Raw genomic sequence first — 13,771 nt, 5'->3', positions numbered from 1 at the left:
TCCCAGTCAACAAGCAACAGGATAGGATGAAATGGCCTCAAGCAGCACCACAGAATGTTCGAGCTGGACATCAGGAAGAATTTCTTCACAGAAAGGGTTTTTTAAGTTGACTGCCCAGGGAGGTGATGGAGTCACCATGCCTGAAAGAGTTCAAGAGACAACTGGATGTGACACCCATTGCCATGGTCTGGTTCACACAGTGGTGATCAAAGGTTGGACTTGATGATCTCAGAGGTCTTTTCCAGCCTAATTAATTCTGTGATTCTGTGTCTTATACGTTTATGTCCTACAAAGGTACATGCATTTTCTTTGTACATAGAAGCTGTCTCAGAAGTCCAAGATTAGATCCTAAAGTGTGAAAGGCAAACTGTAAATTCAGAGAATTCTCATTCGATAGTTGGTCAGTGCTTCACAAAACTAGGATTTGATTTTTAGTGAGACTTTAGAAAGGCTCTGAATTCCAATTAAGGAAAAAACGTATTTGTCAACACCCTTAATTTACAGTCTTTTTCTGAATATGAAATTAAAAAAAATAAAGGACAGGTAGATTCTGAACATACAACACCCTGAAAACAGTGATTCCACTATTCTGTCTTCAATCAAGGCATTTTATATTTTCAAATTAATTGCAAGAAAAAATATAGTGTTGCATGACTACAAACAAAAGATATTCTTAAAGTAAGTTGTTTGAGGTGAATTTTTAATTTGTATGTTCAAACTATGTCCAGCATTCTTTAAGAAGCAAAACAAAGTGACTAAAGTGCAGTTTTCTTTGAACTTGATTTCTCTTCCTTACTCTTGTCTTCTACCACAGAACATCTGACACTCATGTATATACCTTCACTTTTTCACATTACCTAATTGGTTTTGATGAAGCTGTTTCACATAAATAAAACCACTCACATTCTTAAGTATTTGAAGATTGTATTTTAAAATTGCTGCTTCCAGGTCTGTCCATTGCATTTTCAGGGACTGTAAGCAACATTTCTTGAACACTACGTTACTTTTGCTCTTTTCTCTATCAAAAACTTCTCCAAGAAAATCCTTGTGCAGCAAATAAAGGACAATGATAACAAAAACCCAGCCAGGATGGATACAATTCTGTTATAGAAAGAACTTGTAATAGCAGTGTTTGTTCAGCATTTGTTTGTCTCACAAAGCAGTAAGAAGTCAGAAACCTTCCAGCTGAACAATTTCCGCAAAAGAGCTCAAGGTTCAGAGGAGAGGCACACAGAGCAAGACGTGTGCAGCCGCCAATAACACCTGTGCTGGACTCATTAAAGATTTAACCAGAGAAGTCACGTGTGCACTTAAAAATGGCTGACAACTGCCATGCTTAACACACATCTCAAAAACTTTGGGAAAAGGCAGAAAAATGGAGTTACCTTTGGACGAGGAGGATGGCACGTTTACCAGCATTTCTTTGGCAGATGATTCAGGTAAGAGACTGCAGTACTCTACACTACAATGCAAATTCCACAGGCTGAATAACAGCACTGTGGGAGCAGGCATATTTGTCCTGATAACCAGGTACGAGGTATTTTTAGCAAATTCACTCAAGCGAACTTTTTTTAGTTGAGTGGTTTGAATAAGCCTTGTGATGAGCTAAGAATAGAGGGTTTGGGGGGTATGGAAGCTACCACAGTTTTCATATATTAGCACATGGTAATATACACTCATCATCTGCGCACATATCTCTCTCTTTCACTGGTTAGAGAGACACTGTTACAGAAATATTTACTCTGTAGTGACTACTATCAAATAAAATACAGATAATGATGCATACAGAATAATAAACCTCTGACATACTACAGTGAAAACTCACAAGAAACTATGCAAGTTAATTGGTAAGGGAAATACGGTGATATTTTAAATCCCCACTATTAAGCTTTTAATTGTTTTAAAAGAAACTGCAAAAGCAAAGATTGCCTACCCTTCCACCCTCCCCTTCTCCACTTATGGAATAAAAATTACTTGGAAGGGGAAGCAGGAGAGTCCTACATAGTGGAAAAACGAAGCAAGTTAATATGAATTAATAATAAATTATTTAGAAAGGTCTGGCTGGAGTATCAACTTGATTATGTCAGCATGGCTGCCAAAGAGCTGTGCTAATTCACACTACTAGGGATCTGGAGGGCTTCTTTTTGAGTAATACAAATCCTTCCCCTTCTTTTTTTTCTTTTTTATTTTATAAAGAATGTTATTGTGCATGCTGTATTTACCTTGTGTATTTAAAACAAAACAAAACAAAAAACCAACAAATTCCACAAAGTTAATCTTATTTTTAGAACATAATTTTCTATTAGGAGTTCCATATTAGTGTGATGGGGCTGAGCTGGATGCTTGAATGCTTGTACAACATATAGGGCTACTGACACCAAGATGTGGTTGGCCCAAACTATTCTCAAGAAGACAATTTGTCAGAGCTTGGCTCAAGCTGTACAATAATGAAGGGTTCTCCTGACAATGAATCGCACTCTTTTCCTGTAGCAGGGAGTAGGAGAGTAGAGAAAAGGCATCTTGTAGAACACAGTTTTGTAACCTGCTGCACAGCTGGTAACGTACCAAGAACAGATGGGGGGCAGCATTCAGTGACAAGTTCATCTTGTCTTTGCACAGCATCCAGAAGCTGAGTTAGGGATGACACCATAATACTGGATGGGTTTCAATCTGCTCTGTCTCACAGCGGGGTGTTTCTACCATATGGCTTTCTTAGTCTTTCATGAGATGTCAAGTTTCTTTCTTCAGAAGGCAAATACCCACCAGCCTCCTTTCCTGCTCTAACCTCAGCACCCTGCAGCTTGGAAAACATTAATACCCAAGAGAATATATAGCAAGGTTAAAAACCCTCTTATCCAAGCGCCAACTGCCAGTGGGTTTTCAAGTCAATCTTGGTATTTGGGGCTTGATATGCAAAGCTAAGCCCTGACAGATGTCACTGCTATAAGTGAGATCTCCTCAGCAACACAGCAAATAGGACTGTACTGCACCTCAGAAACTGAGCACTTCAAATCCGCTGGACTCTTGACTGGAGCAGAACACCCAGGGTCAGAGAAAACTCATGTTCACAATACAGAGGCTTCTTTATTAAAGATCTGCTACCAATATTACAGTATTTTCCTAGTAGTGAAGAGGTGGGGACTGCCAGTCCAAAAGTAGAAGTAAAATCAGAATAACTGAAAATAAGTGACATTTTCAGGCAAGCTTATAGCTTGAAGGCACAGAGGGTAAATATAGTAAGATTCATAGTGAACATGATAACCCTGATCCATTTCTTCTGGCAACACCTGGAGGTTAGAAAGCATAAGAAAATTCCTAACCTATAACAGGAGGAGACTATGATATACTTTGCAGGAAACAATCTTCTTAAACTCTCCCAGCAGAAGTTAAGACTAATTACAGTAACTCTGGGGCATTGAAGCTAGCAAAGACAGTGAGCCTTATGGCTCTAACAGAAAAGACAGGAGAATAACATAAATTCCAGTAGAGCAGGGAACCTAAAAGTCTATGCAGCAAGAGAGAGAAAAATATTCCTTAGGACGGACAAGAGCAAGTTTGAGCAAGGAGTAAGGAAACGACATGCAAGTGTTCCTTGATTAATGTCTTGAAAAGATTAATGTCTTGAAAAGACACGTGTTTGCTAAGGAAGGCAGGAGCCTCCCTTGAAATGCAAAATGTCAGTTTCTGTGGCAGCATTCCTAGTCTCTGGGGCTGTGTCAGGTTTGGGGGCAGCATCCCTGTTCTCTGGGGTAGGTGTCAGGGTGGTTGTCCAAGTCAATCTTCCCTTATCTCTGAATGATAGATAGAACAGGCATATCAGCAACACCAACCACAGTATGATATAATTTGCATTTAGAGAAGGTTTGAACCCTTCAAAAACTGGTGAGGTAGACCCAAAGATCTGTATGAAGGGTTGGGAGAAAATTTCCCCTTGGGTCATTTCCTCACAGTAGGTACCATTTTGAAAGTAACACCAGAGGAAGTTAAAAATCCATTAATTCCTCACCTTATTAACTCATAAAGCAAAATAGATAACAGCCACAGCAGCCTTAGTTATAGGAAACATATTTAGATAAGGGCCTGCAAATGGGGGAAATTTAGCCATGAGCATGTGCCACCCAAACCAGGGTAAGTTAGACAACATGGTGACACCTAGCAAGGCTTCTGTATCCAGCACACAAAAAAAATAGGTTACTCAAGAACTGTTATTCCTTTTTTCACCCTTTTCTCTCTATGCCCTCCGGCCCCATATTGGGCACCAAAATCTGTCTTGGTTTGAAAAGACAGTTGTCTGCTAAGAAAGTCAGGAGCCCCTCTTGAAATGGAAAATGTACACCCCCTCCCTCTGAACTGTCATAATTTTGAAATTAAGGGGCTCTCAGGCAAAGATATGGGAATAGGAATAACAGTTCCTTACTAGGAAGATTAAAATACAAATGCAATAGTATGAGAAAACCACTGACAGAGTCCAAATACGACCTGACACTCTGTGGGTCAGGGTGGTGGCAGCAGTCCCATTAAATGGTGGCTGCAGTGCTCCTGCAGTGCCAGCTGCGGTTCTGCTGGAGCAGGGATCCTGTAGAAAGATGGAGTTTTCCTCTGAAGATCCAATAGTGGTGTAGATGGGCCTGGTCTTCCTCTGGGAATCCAGTGGAAAAGAAAGCTGCTCCTCTGGGAATCCAGTGGGAAAAGGCTGTCTGTGGTTTTCCACATCTCCAATTATATCCAGGTAGGAATCCTTGGCTCCTCCCCCTGGGTGGAGCATCTCCCAGTGGGATGATGTAATTTTCTCAGTCACAACAGTGAGACTCAATGGCCCATTAACAGAAGGTATTTCCCAGAGGGAGATTGGTTGTGGAAGAGATAAAGCAAACTGCTTCACCTGGTCTTAACAGGTGGCCCATTTAATAGAAGATAACTGCCCCACCTCTAACAGATGGCAATAGAATACACATCTTGCACTTGCAACCTAAGACAAAGTTAATATATTAAAAAATTAAAAAGACAAAAATTAAATATTAAAATATTTTAAAGGATCACAAAGGTGCACTGGTTTTAGTGAACTTAAGCACATTTGTAACTGCATAAGATTTTCCCCCATTTCCTAAAACATACTGGAAAAATACTAAACAGGCAAAGTAGAAAAACATACTATATATGTACAATCTGAACAATAATCAGAATACAGCCTTCATATCAAAGTTTCTGTGGTACAGTGAAAAGCCATCGTGTCAAAGCAACAGGGGCTACTGAGCCTTCTCAACCAAGCACAAGCCATGAATATTTAATAGCTATTGCTCTTTCAAAAGAGCAGTGTCTTTCTATTTGTTAAGTATGCAGGTATTTAAATATACTTCCATTTAAATTGAGACAAACACAAAATGGTAGCAAGACAGAAACTTTCTGGAAAGTATTTTAATAGCAATATTAACAGCACATGAAATCAAGCAAAACGTGTGAAAATATTTTCACTTTTAATGAAAGAAATATCTTTCAATTTAGAAACTCAAAGTGCTAGATGAAGTTCCCTCAAAAAATGACCAACCCAAACAAAAGCAGAGAGGAAATCAAACCAAAAGTAAAACAGAACAGTGAAATGTTGCCCAACATCTGCAAAATTTTCTTTACTGTACTTCCAATCAATGTTGAATAAGCAGATCAAGGCCCTCTTTACTCCTTGAAGAGTACCTAGAAATTACTCTTTTTTCAAATAGGCTTTACAGAAAGCCAACATTAGTGACTACATTTCTCATGTAAACCCATCCTTTCAAAAACAGATACCAACCCTTAACTTATAGAAAGACAAAGCAGTTTTTCATCTAATTAAGTTCCCAGTAAAGCTTTATTGAACCTTACTAAATAGCCTTCCAAAAACTGGTGGCAAACTTATAGCTGATGATTACAAGGAGGATCAAAGAGTTAAGAGGATAATGTTATGTAATATAGGTTGGTATTCACAGCTAAAAGCTGCAAAGAGTTCAGTTCCTCAGTCTATTTAAAAATGCATTTTTGTGGAGTCAGTAGAAACGAGAACTTTTGCACTCGCGCTCAATCTTGCATGATAGGCTACAGCTATATGTTGGCTATATACCTGTATGTAGCTATATGAAGGCAGGCCTCTTCAGGGATTAAAAGAAATTACTACTTCTTGAGGCTTGCTTTTTGTAGACTTTCTGAAGAGACTGCATTTTTTCATTCCAATTGTATGCTCACAGGTTACATCATCTAATGAGGTCCCATTCTCACTCAGATCTAAGGCAAAACCAAGACATACACGATAAGTAAGGACATAGATGAGTCAGAACAATGTAAGTCAAAGTATTTGCTCATTTTGTATAAATTGATTTAATTGGAAAAAGCACAGTCTAAGAAGTACTCAAATTCTGCATTTAGCAGAAGACCCAGTTGCAAATTTGCTCAAGAATATGCACTAGGCTACAAAAGATTTTTGAGGTTACTCTGAAAGAGTAATAAGAATTGCAGAGAATTTGGTGTAAAGCAACATTACATGAAAAAAAAAAACCCAAACTCCTCAGAGTCTGTTATTTCTGCAAAGAAACAAAAGAATGAAGATTTAATGTAAAACGTCTTGAGAGTTAGCAATGCATGGAAAAAGACTTAAGCTACTTGTCTTCCTTTCTGTCTTCTTCTTTGTGGCAATAATTAATCAGAGGAGCAAACAGTATAGTTCAAATAGCAAAGTCATGTCAGCAATAGGTACAATGCCTTCCTCTGTTAGTGAAGAAAAGGATACATTTCTATTGTAGTGGTGAACAGTGAAGTCTCTGTCATCAGTCAGCTTGTGCAGGCTCCTCTGCTGCCTGGAATGTTGCCAAAAGGGAAGTCAGAGGCTTGTTGGTTTGCACTGTGTGCCATGGGAAAAAACAGGATGTAAAAGAGATTTTTAAAAATAAAATGTCTGAAATGTTTGTCATTAGCAGCAATGACTGAGAGTCTGAGTGCAGAGCAATAAAATTCTCTCAGTTTGTAACTTTACCTGTATATGAATTCAGGTAAACTATTAATGATGCATTTTATCCTAGGGAGGTTGTTTTATTTCAAGAAAAAAATTGCTCTTTCAGTAAAACTGAATAAATTGCTTCCTTTTGCCAGTGACATCAGCTACTTTTAGAAACTCTAACCAGAACTTAGGATACAAGTAAGTACAGATATCTGCATTTCTAAACTGAAACTTGTTCCTATAAATTTAATATAATGGCAACATCATGAATGCCTCCTCTGATTTAACCAATTTGCCTTAGAAAATAGTCTGTAGCACTGCCTGGGGTTTTTGTGACCCAAGTGCAGGACCTGTCAGATCAACACTCCTACCCAGCTTGCTGTCACAATATGCATAGGTGCCTATTATGCATCCTGGGACACATTCTGTGTTATAAAAGGAATCTGATTGTTGGGGATACTTCCTAAGTCCTTAAAGCTTTAAAGTGCACAAAAATTTTAACTTATAATATGTTACACAGGTGAGGGAGGTAAGGAATTTTAAAAGGCAGTAGATAAATCACGTGATATGTTCAAGCTTCTGGTTTGTTGATTTCTCATACAAGAATACTTTGGGCTATGGACATTTATTCTGTGATGTATTTGGTTTGGGCATTTTTGCATTTGTGTTTTGAGTGTGTGTGTGGTTTTTGGTGTTTGTTTGTTTAAAAATAGTGATGTACTGGATATTTAGAATTCTGGAGTTGCCTTCTTTGCACTGGAAAACAGGAAATGTCAGGAATGCAAGCCTTTTTAAGGGAACACAGGATGATGTAGACATTCTCTCTGTGGAATTTGCACTCAGCAGTATCAATCCAAACCTTTTGGTCCATTCAATGCTAACCTCATAACACAGCACTCTGTAGATCAGAAATGTCATCTACTCTCTGCTGATAACCCCTCTGCAATGCCAACAGTGGAAGCTCAGAACAACAGCTTTCTCTATAGGAAAACAAACAAACAAACCAACAAACTCTCACAGAGGTTGACTTCTGAAAAGCTGTTCATCCTGGTGCTCATGCTCAGAGTTCAGAATCAAAAGAAACCATAACCAGGCAAAGTAGAATGAACCCCAATGGTACAATACCGAAAAGGAAACAAGAGGTAAACCAGCAGCTCTTGAAATAACTACTGTTTTAGCTACAACAGCAGAGGAGCCAATATGTCTGGTTTCCATTCTCACCTGTAATTTAACATCAAGGATTTCCCCCTTTTGCTTATTTTGGGACAGTTTTGATAATAATCTTCAAATGTAAGGCAGCAAGAAAAGTGGAATTTCTGCAGCAGAGAGGTGCATTTCCTCAAGATCAGCCCACAATAATTTTCCCCCCTCTCACAGTATAAAAACACAGCATGTCCTTCACCAGATAAGCAAGCTCTCCATCCATTTGTACACACCTGGAGAATCTGGCAGTATTTTTTTCCCTGCTAATGCAAGTGCTGGAGATTGTCTCATTAGAAAGAATTAGGAGAACCTGCTGATTGCCAAGTTTGCCAGTGCAGCAAGCAAGATCAAAACAGTGCAAGCATCTGGCATTTAAAAAAAAAGCAATCAAGGAAACTTTCCAACAAGCTCCTAAAGCCCAGCCACCACCTGAGAGGGCTGCTTGAAAGAAATAAGGAGAATTGCTGTGTTGAAAATGCCCTTTGTATAGATGTTTAAGTAAAGTAGCTAATGGAACTAGAAACAGGTTCATTTTCCAGTATAGATGGATAGCAGGACTCTAATTGCAGTACATTTTCAGACTTTGAATAGCATTCAGTCTAATCTGAACTTATATGATTGTAAGGTTAAAAAAAGTAATTGACACAATAATAATAGTGTAGAGGCAGCCAGAAGATGATAGAGATATACACTTTCTGAAGTGTACTTAAAATACAGTAGAGGGCTCACTTCCCAAATGCCTTTATCTTCCTGAGTGTCTGCACAGCATTGATTTATTTACAACTAGATACATTACTGCAATTTACAGATACAATATTAATGTATTTCACTGCAACATATGGTTCAAACTACACCGTACTACAAGTTATGCAGTGCAGTCACTTCAGTGAAGCCACCAAAATTAGCTCAGGTCATGAATGTTGTTAGTTCCTTTCCTGCGGCTATAACAGCAAAGTGAGGACCCTGCACAGCGTGTTCTGAAAGGGTTATTCCCTCCAGAGAGCCAGGGAAAGAACAGTGACACAGGAGTGTTGTTTTGAAGCTACCGAGCCATTAGACGAGAGCAACTCGGTGAAGTTACTGAGGTTCTTGTGTGATGTGATCTCAGCGCTGTGAGACCAGGGGCACGGAGCTAAAGCACGTTTCTGACTCCGGACGCTGCTGTGAGGAAGGCTCCTGAGGGGCCAGCCGGGGAGCGGCGGGGCCAGGTGTGCACTGAGCTGCGGGGGGAAAGCTCGCAGGACTCCGCCTGGGAGGCTCCCTTCTCCCGGAGCTCCACGGAAAGCGGCGGGGAAAGCTCGCAGGGCTCCGCCTGGGAGGCTCCCTTCTCCCGGAGCTCCACGGAAAGCACCTGGCAGTTCACAGCAGCCACACACTCGCTGTTTCCTCGGACCTTCCTCAGGCTCTGCCAACATACCTGAATCTGAAGGGGTTCCACACCAGGGAACAAATGCCTTCTCTTAATCTCTTCTGAACACTATGCAGAGCGACCAACCACTGAGGACCGCTGCTTTGAACACCGGCGGCGTGCGGCACAGAAGGAATGGACCAGAAACAGTCTCACACTTGCCACTGGGGGATGTGCCGGGAGGGGCGGGCACGGCGGCAGGAGCCCGTGAGGGGCAGAGGGGGGCGGGCAGGGGCGGCGGCGCTCCCGCCCCTCAGCACCGCCCCGCCCCGCCCGGCGCAGGCGCGCTGGCAGCACGGAGCGGGCCGGGCCGGGCCGGGCCGGGGAGAGCCCGCGGGCGGCGGCGGCAGCGCGGCAGGTGCGGGGCAGCAGCGGGGCGGCCGGGAGGGAAGGAGGGAGGGGCGCGGGGCCCACCCAGGCTGGGAGTGCATGGTGGGTGTGTGGGCAAGGCCGGGCAGCGCTGTGGGGACGCCCCTGTGCACTGCTGCCAAGCCCCGGCCGGCGCTGCCCGGTCTGCGGGTGCTGCTGTACCGCACCTGCCCCGCTCCGCGGCTCCAGGCGGGGATGCGAACGGGCGGCGGGGGGGATGCGAACACCCCCGTCTCGCAGGCCCGTGCACTGGCCAGGGGTGGCTGGGGGTGGGGAGGAACAATGCAGAACCATTCAGCTCCGGCCTTCAGGAATAGCCATTTCTAGAATAACCCTTTCTAGAATAACCCTTTCTAGAATAACCCGTTCCAGAATGATCACAGCTGAGAGGGCGGCGATTACATCATTGAAACGGTGATATTTCATGCTTTGCAGTAATCTAGATCAGTTATTTTTGTAAACAGGCATAGTTACTCAACGAACCATAGGTATGTATGGCATGAGGCCTAGGAAAAATAATTAAAGAATGGTGAAAAAGGTTGCTTTGCCTTAGGCTAAAGCACTGACCCTTCAGAATTTGAAAAATACATCTAAAATTCAAACATAAGGAATGTTCCAATAATTGCCGCCTCCCTTGTTTTTTGTTTTTCTTTAAGCAGAGTACCGCTCAAGAAAACTCTCTTCAAAACTGGAAAGAGCTCCAACCACAATGATGAACGCCGATCTGGACGGTATACATTCTTAATGTTCTTGTTCTTCATTGTTATTCTATTTAGTATAATTTCTAACTGTTAACAGAGGTTGCATTAAAACTCTTGTGTTTTATTGCAGCTGTTGAGGCTGAGAATCAGGTGGAATTAGAAGAGAAAACACGGCTTATTAATCAAGTTTTGGAACTGCAGCACACACTTGAAGGTTAGCAGCTTAACATACCAGATTTTTTACAAGTACACAGTAATAAGCAAAAGAAGAGAACCTGACTGTTCTGCCCTTAGTCACAGTGTCCAGAAGTATGTCACTTAATGCAGCTGAAGGTACAAAATCAGGGTCTTGGAAATAGTATTTTTCTTCAGGTTTATGCAACATTACGTTTGCTTGACCTTGGTAAAACACAGCAAGTAGAATGGGTGATACAGCTAATATGTCTATGCTTATTAGAAGACACACATCTGAGGCTGCTCATCACTGAACTGTTTCCAAGAAATTTAGCTTGCAATAGCTTAATTCATAAATTCAAGAAAGTAGTAAACTTACAGACCAGCAGTAAGCTTAACAAGTTTGTAAAAATACTGTACTACAAAATAATAGAGGAAAAATGGCCTTTAGGTAAAACATGAGTAGGAGAATGTTTTATAACATAATACCCTATGGTAATGTTTTCTGGATTAAAGGTGTGACTAGTCTGCTGTAGGCCCGTAGAACATATTCATTATTGTATGCAATAGTATCTAATATTTTTCTTATAATATCACCTTCGCAGATCTCTCAGCACGAGTAGATGCTGTTAAGGAAGAAAACTTGAAACTGAAATCAGAAAACCAAGTTCTTGGACAGTATATAGAAAATCTGATGTCAGCATCTAGTGTTTTCCAAACAACTGACACAAAAAGCAAAAGGAAGTAAGACTTGATTCACAGATTATGTCATTGTATTGCTGCTGGGTTTTTTTTGTTTCATTTTAACTGGCATAGGCTACATAAGCTAAAATACTTTAGTTTGTGGCTTACTGGATTCTCAAAGATTATAGACTTCGGTAGTATACTGAATTAAGAGCATTATCATGAACAGGAGAAAGAAGACTGTTTATTAAGATTGAGCAATGTGCAAGTGTAGATAATTACAAAATCTTTGTATTTAAAAATGACCATATCTTGTTAAAAAGATTAGTTTGTCAGGTTAAACAAAGGCCTGTTGGTACTCTGAGGTCTTAGGGTAGATTTCTTGGCTATATTGTGTTACAGTATTGTGTTGAAACCCCATTTGATAAAAATACTCAAAGTTTATTGCATCACATTTTTGCACCTGAGATGTATTTACTGCGTAGTACTGTTCATAGTTCTGCAAAACAAAACAAAAACCTATAAAACAGTTAAGCATTTCCGTGAAGTAGGAACAGGATGACATTTTTTGCAGGGTTTACTTACAGAAAAACACGTCAGATGTTTTGGGAAGGGGGAATGTAAGAGGAGCAACAAGGATAAGCAACTTATCAGGGAAATAGCAAGCTGATGCAGTATGAGATGTAATATGTACACTTGAAACTATTGCTGCTTTCCCATTTCCCTGAAGAATGCCCAGGCACATCATCACAATGTATGATCTTCCTGAAGTTGTGTTGTGTGATGAAAAGTTAAGTAAGAACCTGAGTGATAAACTTTGCAGAAGGAGGTCAGCAATGCTCCTCATGCTCGTGAACAGCCTGCAGTGAGGAACTGAGAACAAGTCTTTCTCTTCCCACCTTTTACTTTCCTCCTGCAGTGCCAAACTTGTCTTTGCTTCAGGCCTCAGGGCAGCTGTTTTCCTGCCCCACAGCCTATACTTGTGACGTGCTTCTTGAGGCACTGCATAGAAACATCCAAGGCAGAAGGATGCAGTGGAACAAAGGTGGATTTTTCCTCTCAAAACTGTGCTGCTCTCAGCAATGCCTGTTATTAAGGTGCTGTTTTTTCCTGTCTCAGATGTTAGGTTTTGTAGGGGAGCTCAGCCCAGATTACAGGTCTGAGCACTTCCCACAGAGGCAGCATATCCAGCATAATCAGTATTAAGGGAGAGCAGAAGCTGAAATATAAACAAGTATGTAAATTTCAGCAGTACTTAATTGCATCTGTTTCATCTTGCCCTACAGCAGCACTGCAGATTTACTTATGGATGTTGGCTAGGACTGAGTTGTCACTTCAGTAATGAAGCCATTTTACTTGACCTTTTAAAAGGAAATCACTACTTCAAGGATCTCTCTCAAGCATGGTGTGAATGAGTCAGTGTAATAGAATAATAAATCCCTCCTAAATCCCAGGTTTCTTAGCAGCTAGGTACTGCTATGTCTCAAGTGTAAGTTGACATTGTGAGGTTTCCCCCTCCCAAAGGTGAGGTTTCCCATTTCTCCACATTTAAAATGGTTGTACAATGCTCACTGGAATCAAAAGACACTAAACAAAGTCAAAAGACTGCAAACAAAGCACTAATAGTACAGTCTTGAGGGCTGTTTACAAGTCTGGGTCAAGAAACTCGATGAAAAATGGATGACACCATTTGTGTCATGGGATCATTGTCAACACCTATAATTAATTCTAATCTTCTATAGAATACTTTCTCACATTACTGGAACTCTAAATTAATTTAAGAATTGCTAGCAGGTAGAGTATATCACACGGCTAGTCCAGAATTTGAGCATTAGAGGAAGAAAAATCACAGCAAGCAGTTGACTTCTCAAGATTGCATTACAGCCATCGTAGCTTTAAAACCATGTCACTGCCATCTCCATCTGCACGGTAGATCACCTGGTAACACAGCATGCGCTTGATAGACTTCAGCAATTCCCAATATAAGGTAATTTTAAAATCATGGTTTTGTATTGTAGATTGGATAGTGGTATTTTATCCATCAGTGTGTATACAGCAGTTATTTCATTTCCATGCCATTTTGCATCCCACAACTGTGGCCTTCATTTAACTTACGAACATTTTAAAGATGTTGTATTTCTGACTTTACACCAAATAAAAACTTTTCATTTGTCTCAATTAGTTTGGTTTAACATTTGTAAACCCTAAAACTTCTCGTAACTATCTGTAGTCAAAGGTGAAAAAGCAACTTAAAGTTTTGACATAGCTGAA

At 40.7% G+C, this 13,771-nt stretch overlaps 1 protein-coding gene and 1 long non-coding RNA gene across 5 annotated transcripts; one reads left to right on the top strand and one right to left on the bottom strand.

Moving 5' to 3' along the window:
* Positions 1 to 1,308: 1,308 nt before the first annotated feature.
* Positions 1,309 to 13,678, top strand: SCOC (short coiled-coil protein). 4 transcript variants are annotated; one of them, XM_030271920.4, is made up of 4 exons: positions 1,309 to 1,439; positions 10,601 to 10,672; positions 10,773 to 10,856; positions 11,422 to 13,678. In XM_030271920.4, the coding sequence occupies exons 1-4, from the start codon at positions 1,376 to 1,378 to the stop codon at positions 11,562 to 11,564; spliced, it is 363 nt and encodes a 120-aa protein (XP_030127780.1). In that variant the 5' UTR covers positions 1,309 to 1,375; the 3' UTR covers positions 11,565 to 13,678. The 4 variants fall into 4 exon arrangements, with proteins under 4 accessions (XP_030127780.1, XP_072784854.1, XP_002191734.1 ...); XM_072928753.1 differs by having other exon boundaries at positions 1,327 to 1,439; positions 10,598 to 10,672; XM_002191698.6 differs by lacking the exon at positions 1,309 to 1,439 and adding an exon at positions 9,780 to 9,930.
* Positions 3,065 to 9,752, bottom strand: LOC121469917 (uncharacterized). The gene is made up of 2 exons (XR_012055779.1): positions 9,582 to 9,752; positions 3,065 to 7,941 (listed from the first exon to the last, which is right to left on the bottom strand). It is a non-coding gene; the product is annotated as an uncharacterized lncRNA (long non-coding RNA).
* Positions 13,679 to 13,771: the final 93 nt, after the last annotated feature.

This window comes from Taeniopygia guttata, chromosome 4, assembly GCF_048771995.1.
Source record: "Taeniopygia guttata chromosome 4, bTaeGut7.mat, whole genome shotgun sequence".
Lineage (NCBI taxonomy): Eukaryota > Metazoa > Chordata > Aves > Passeriformes > Estrildidae > Taeniopygia > Taeniopygia guttata.
This window is presented reverse-complemented; position numbering and strand designations above follow the sequence as displayed.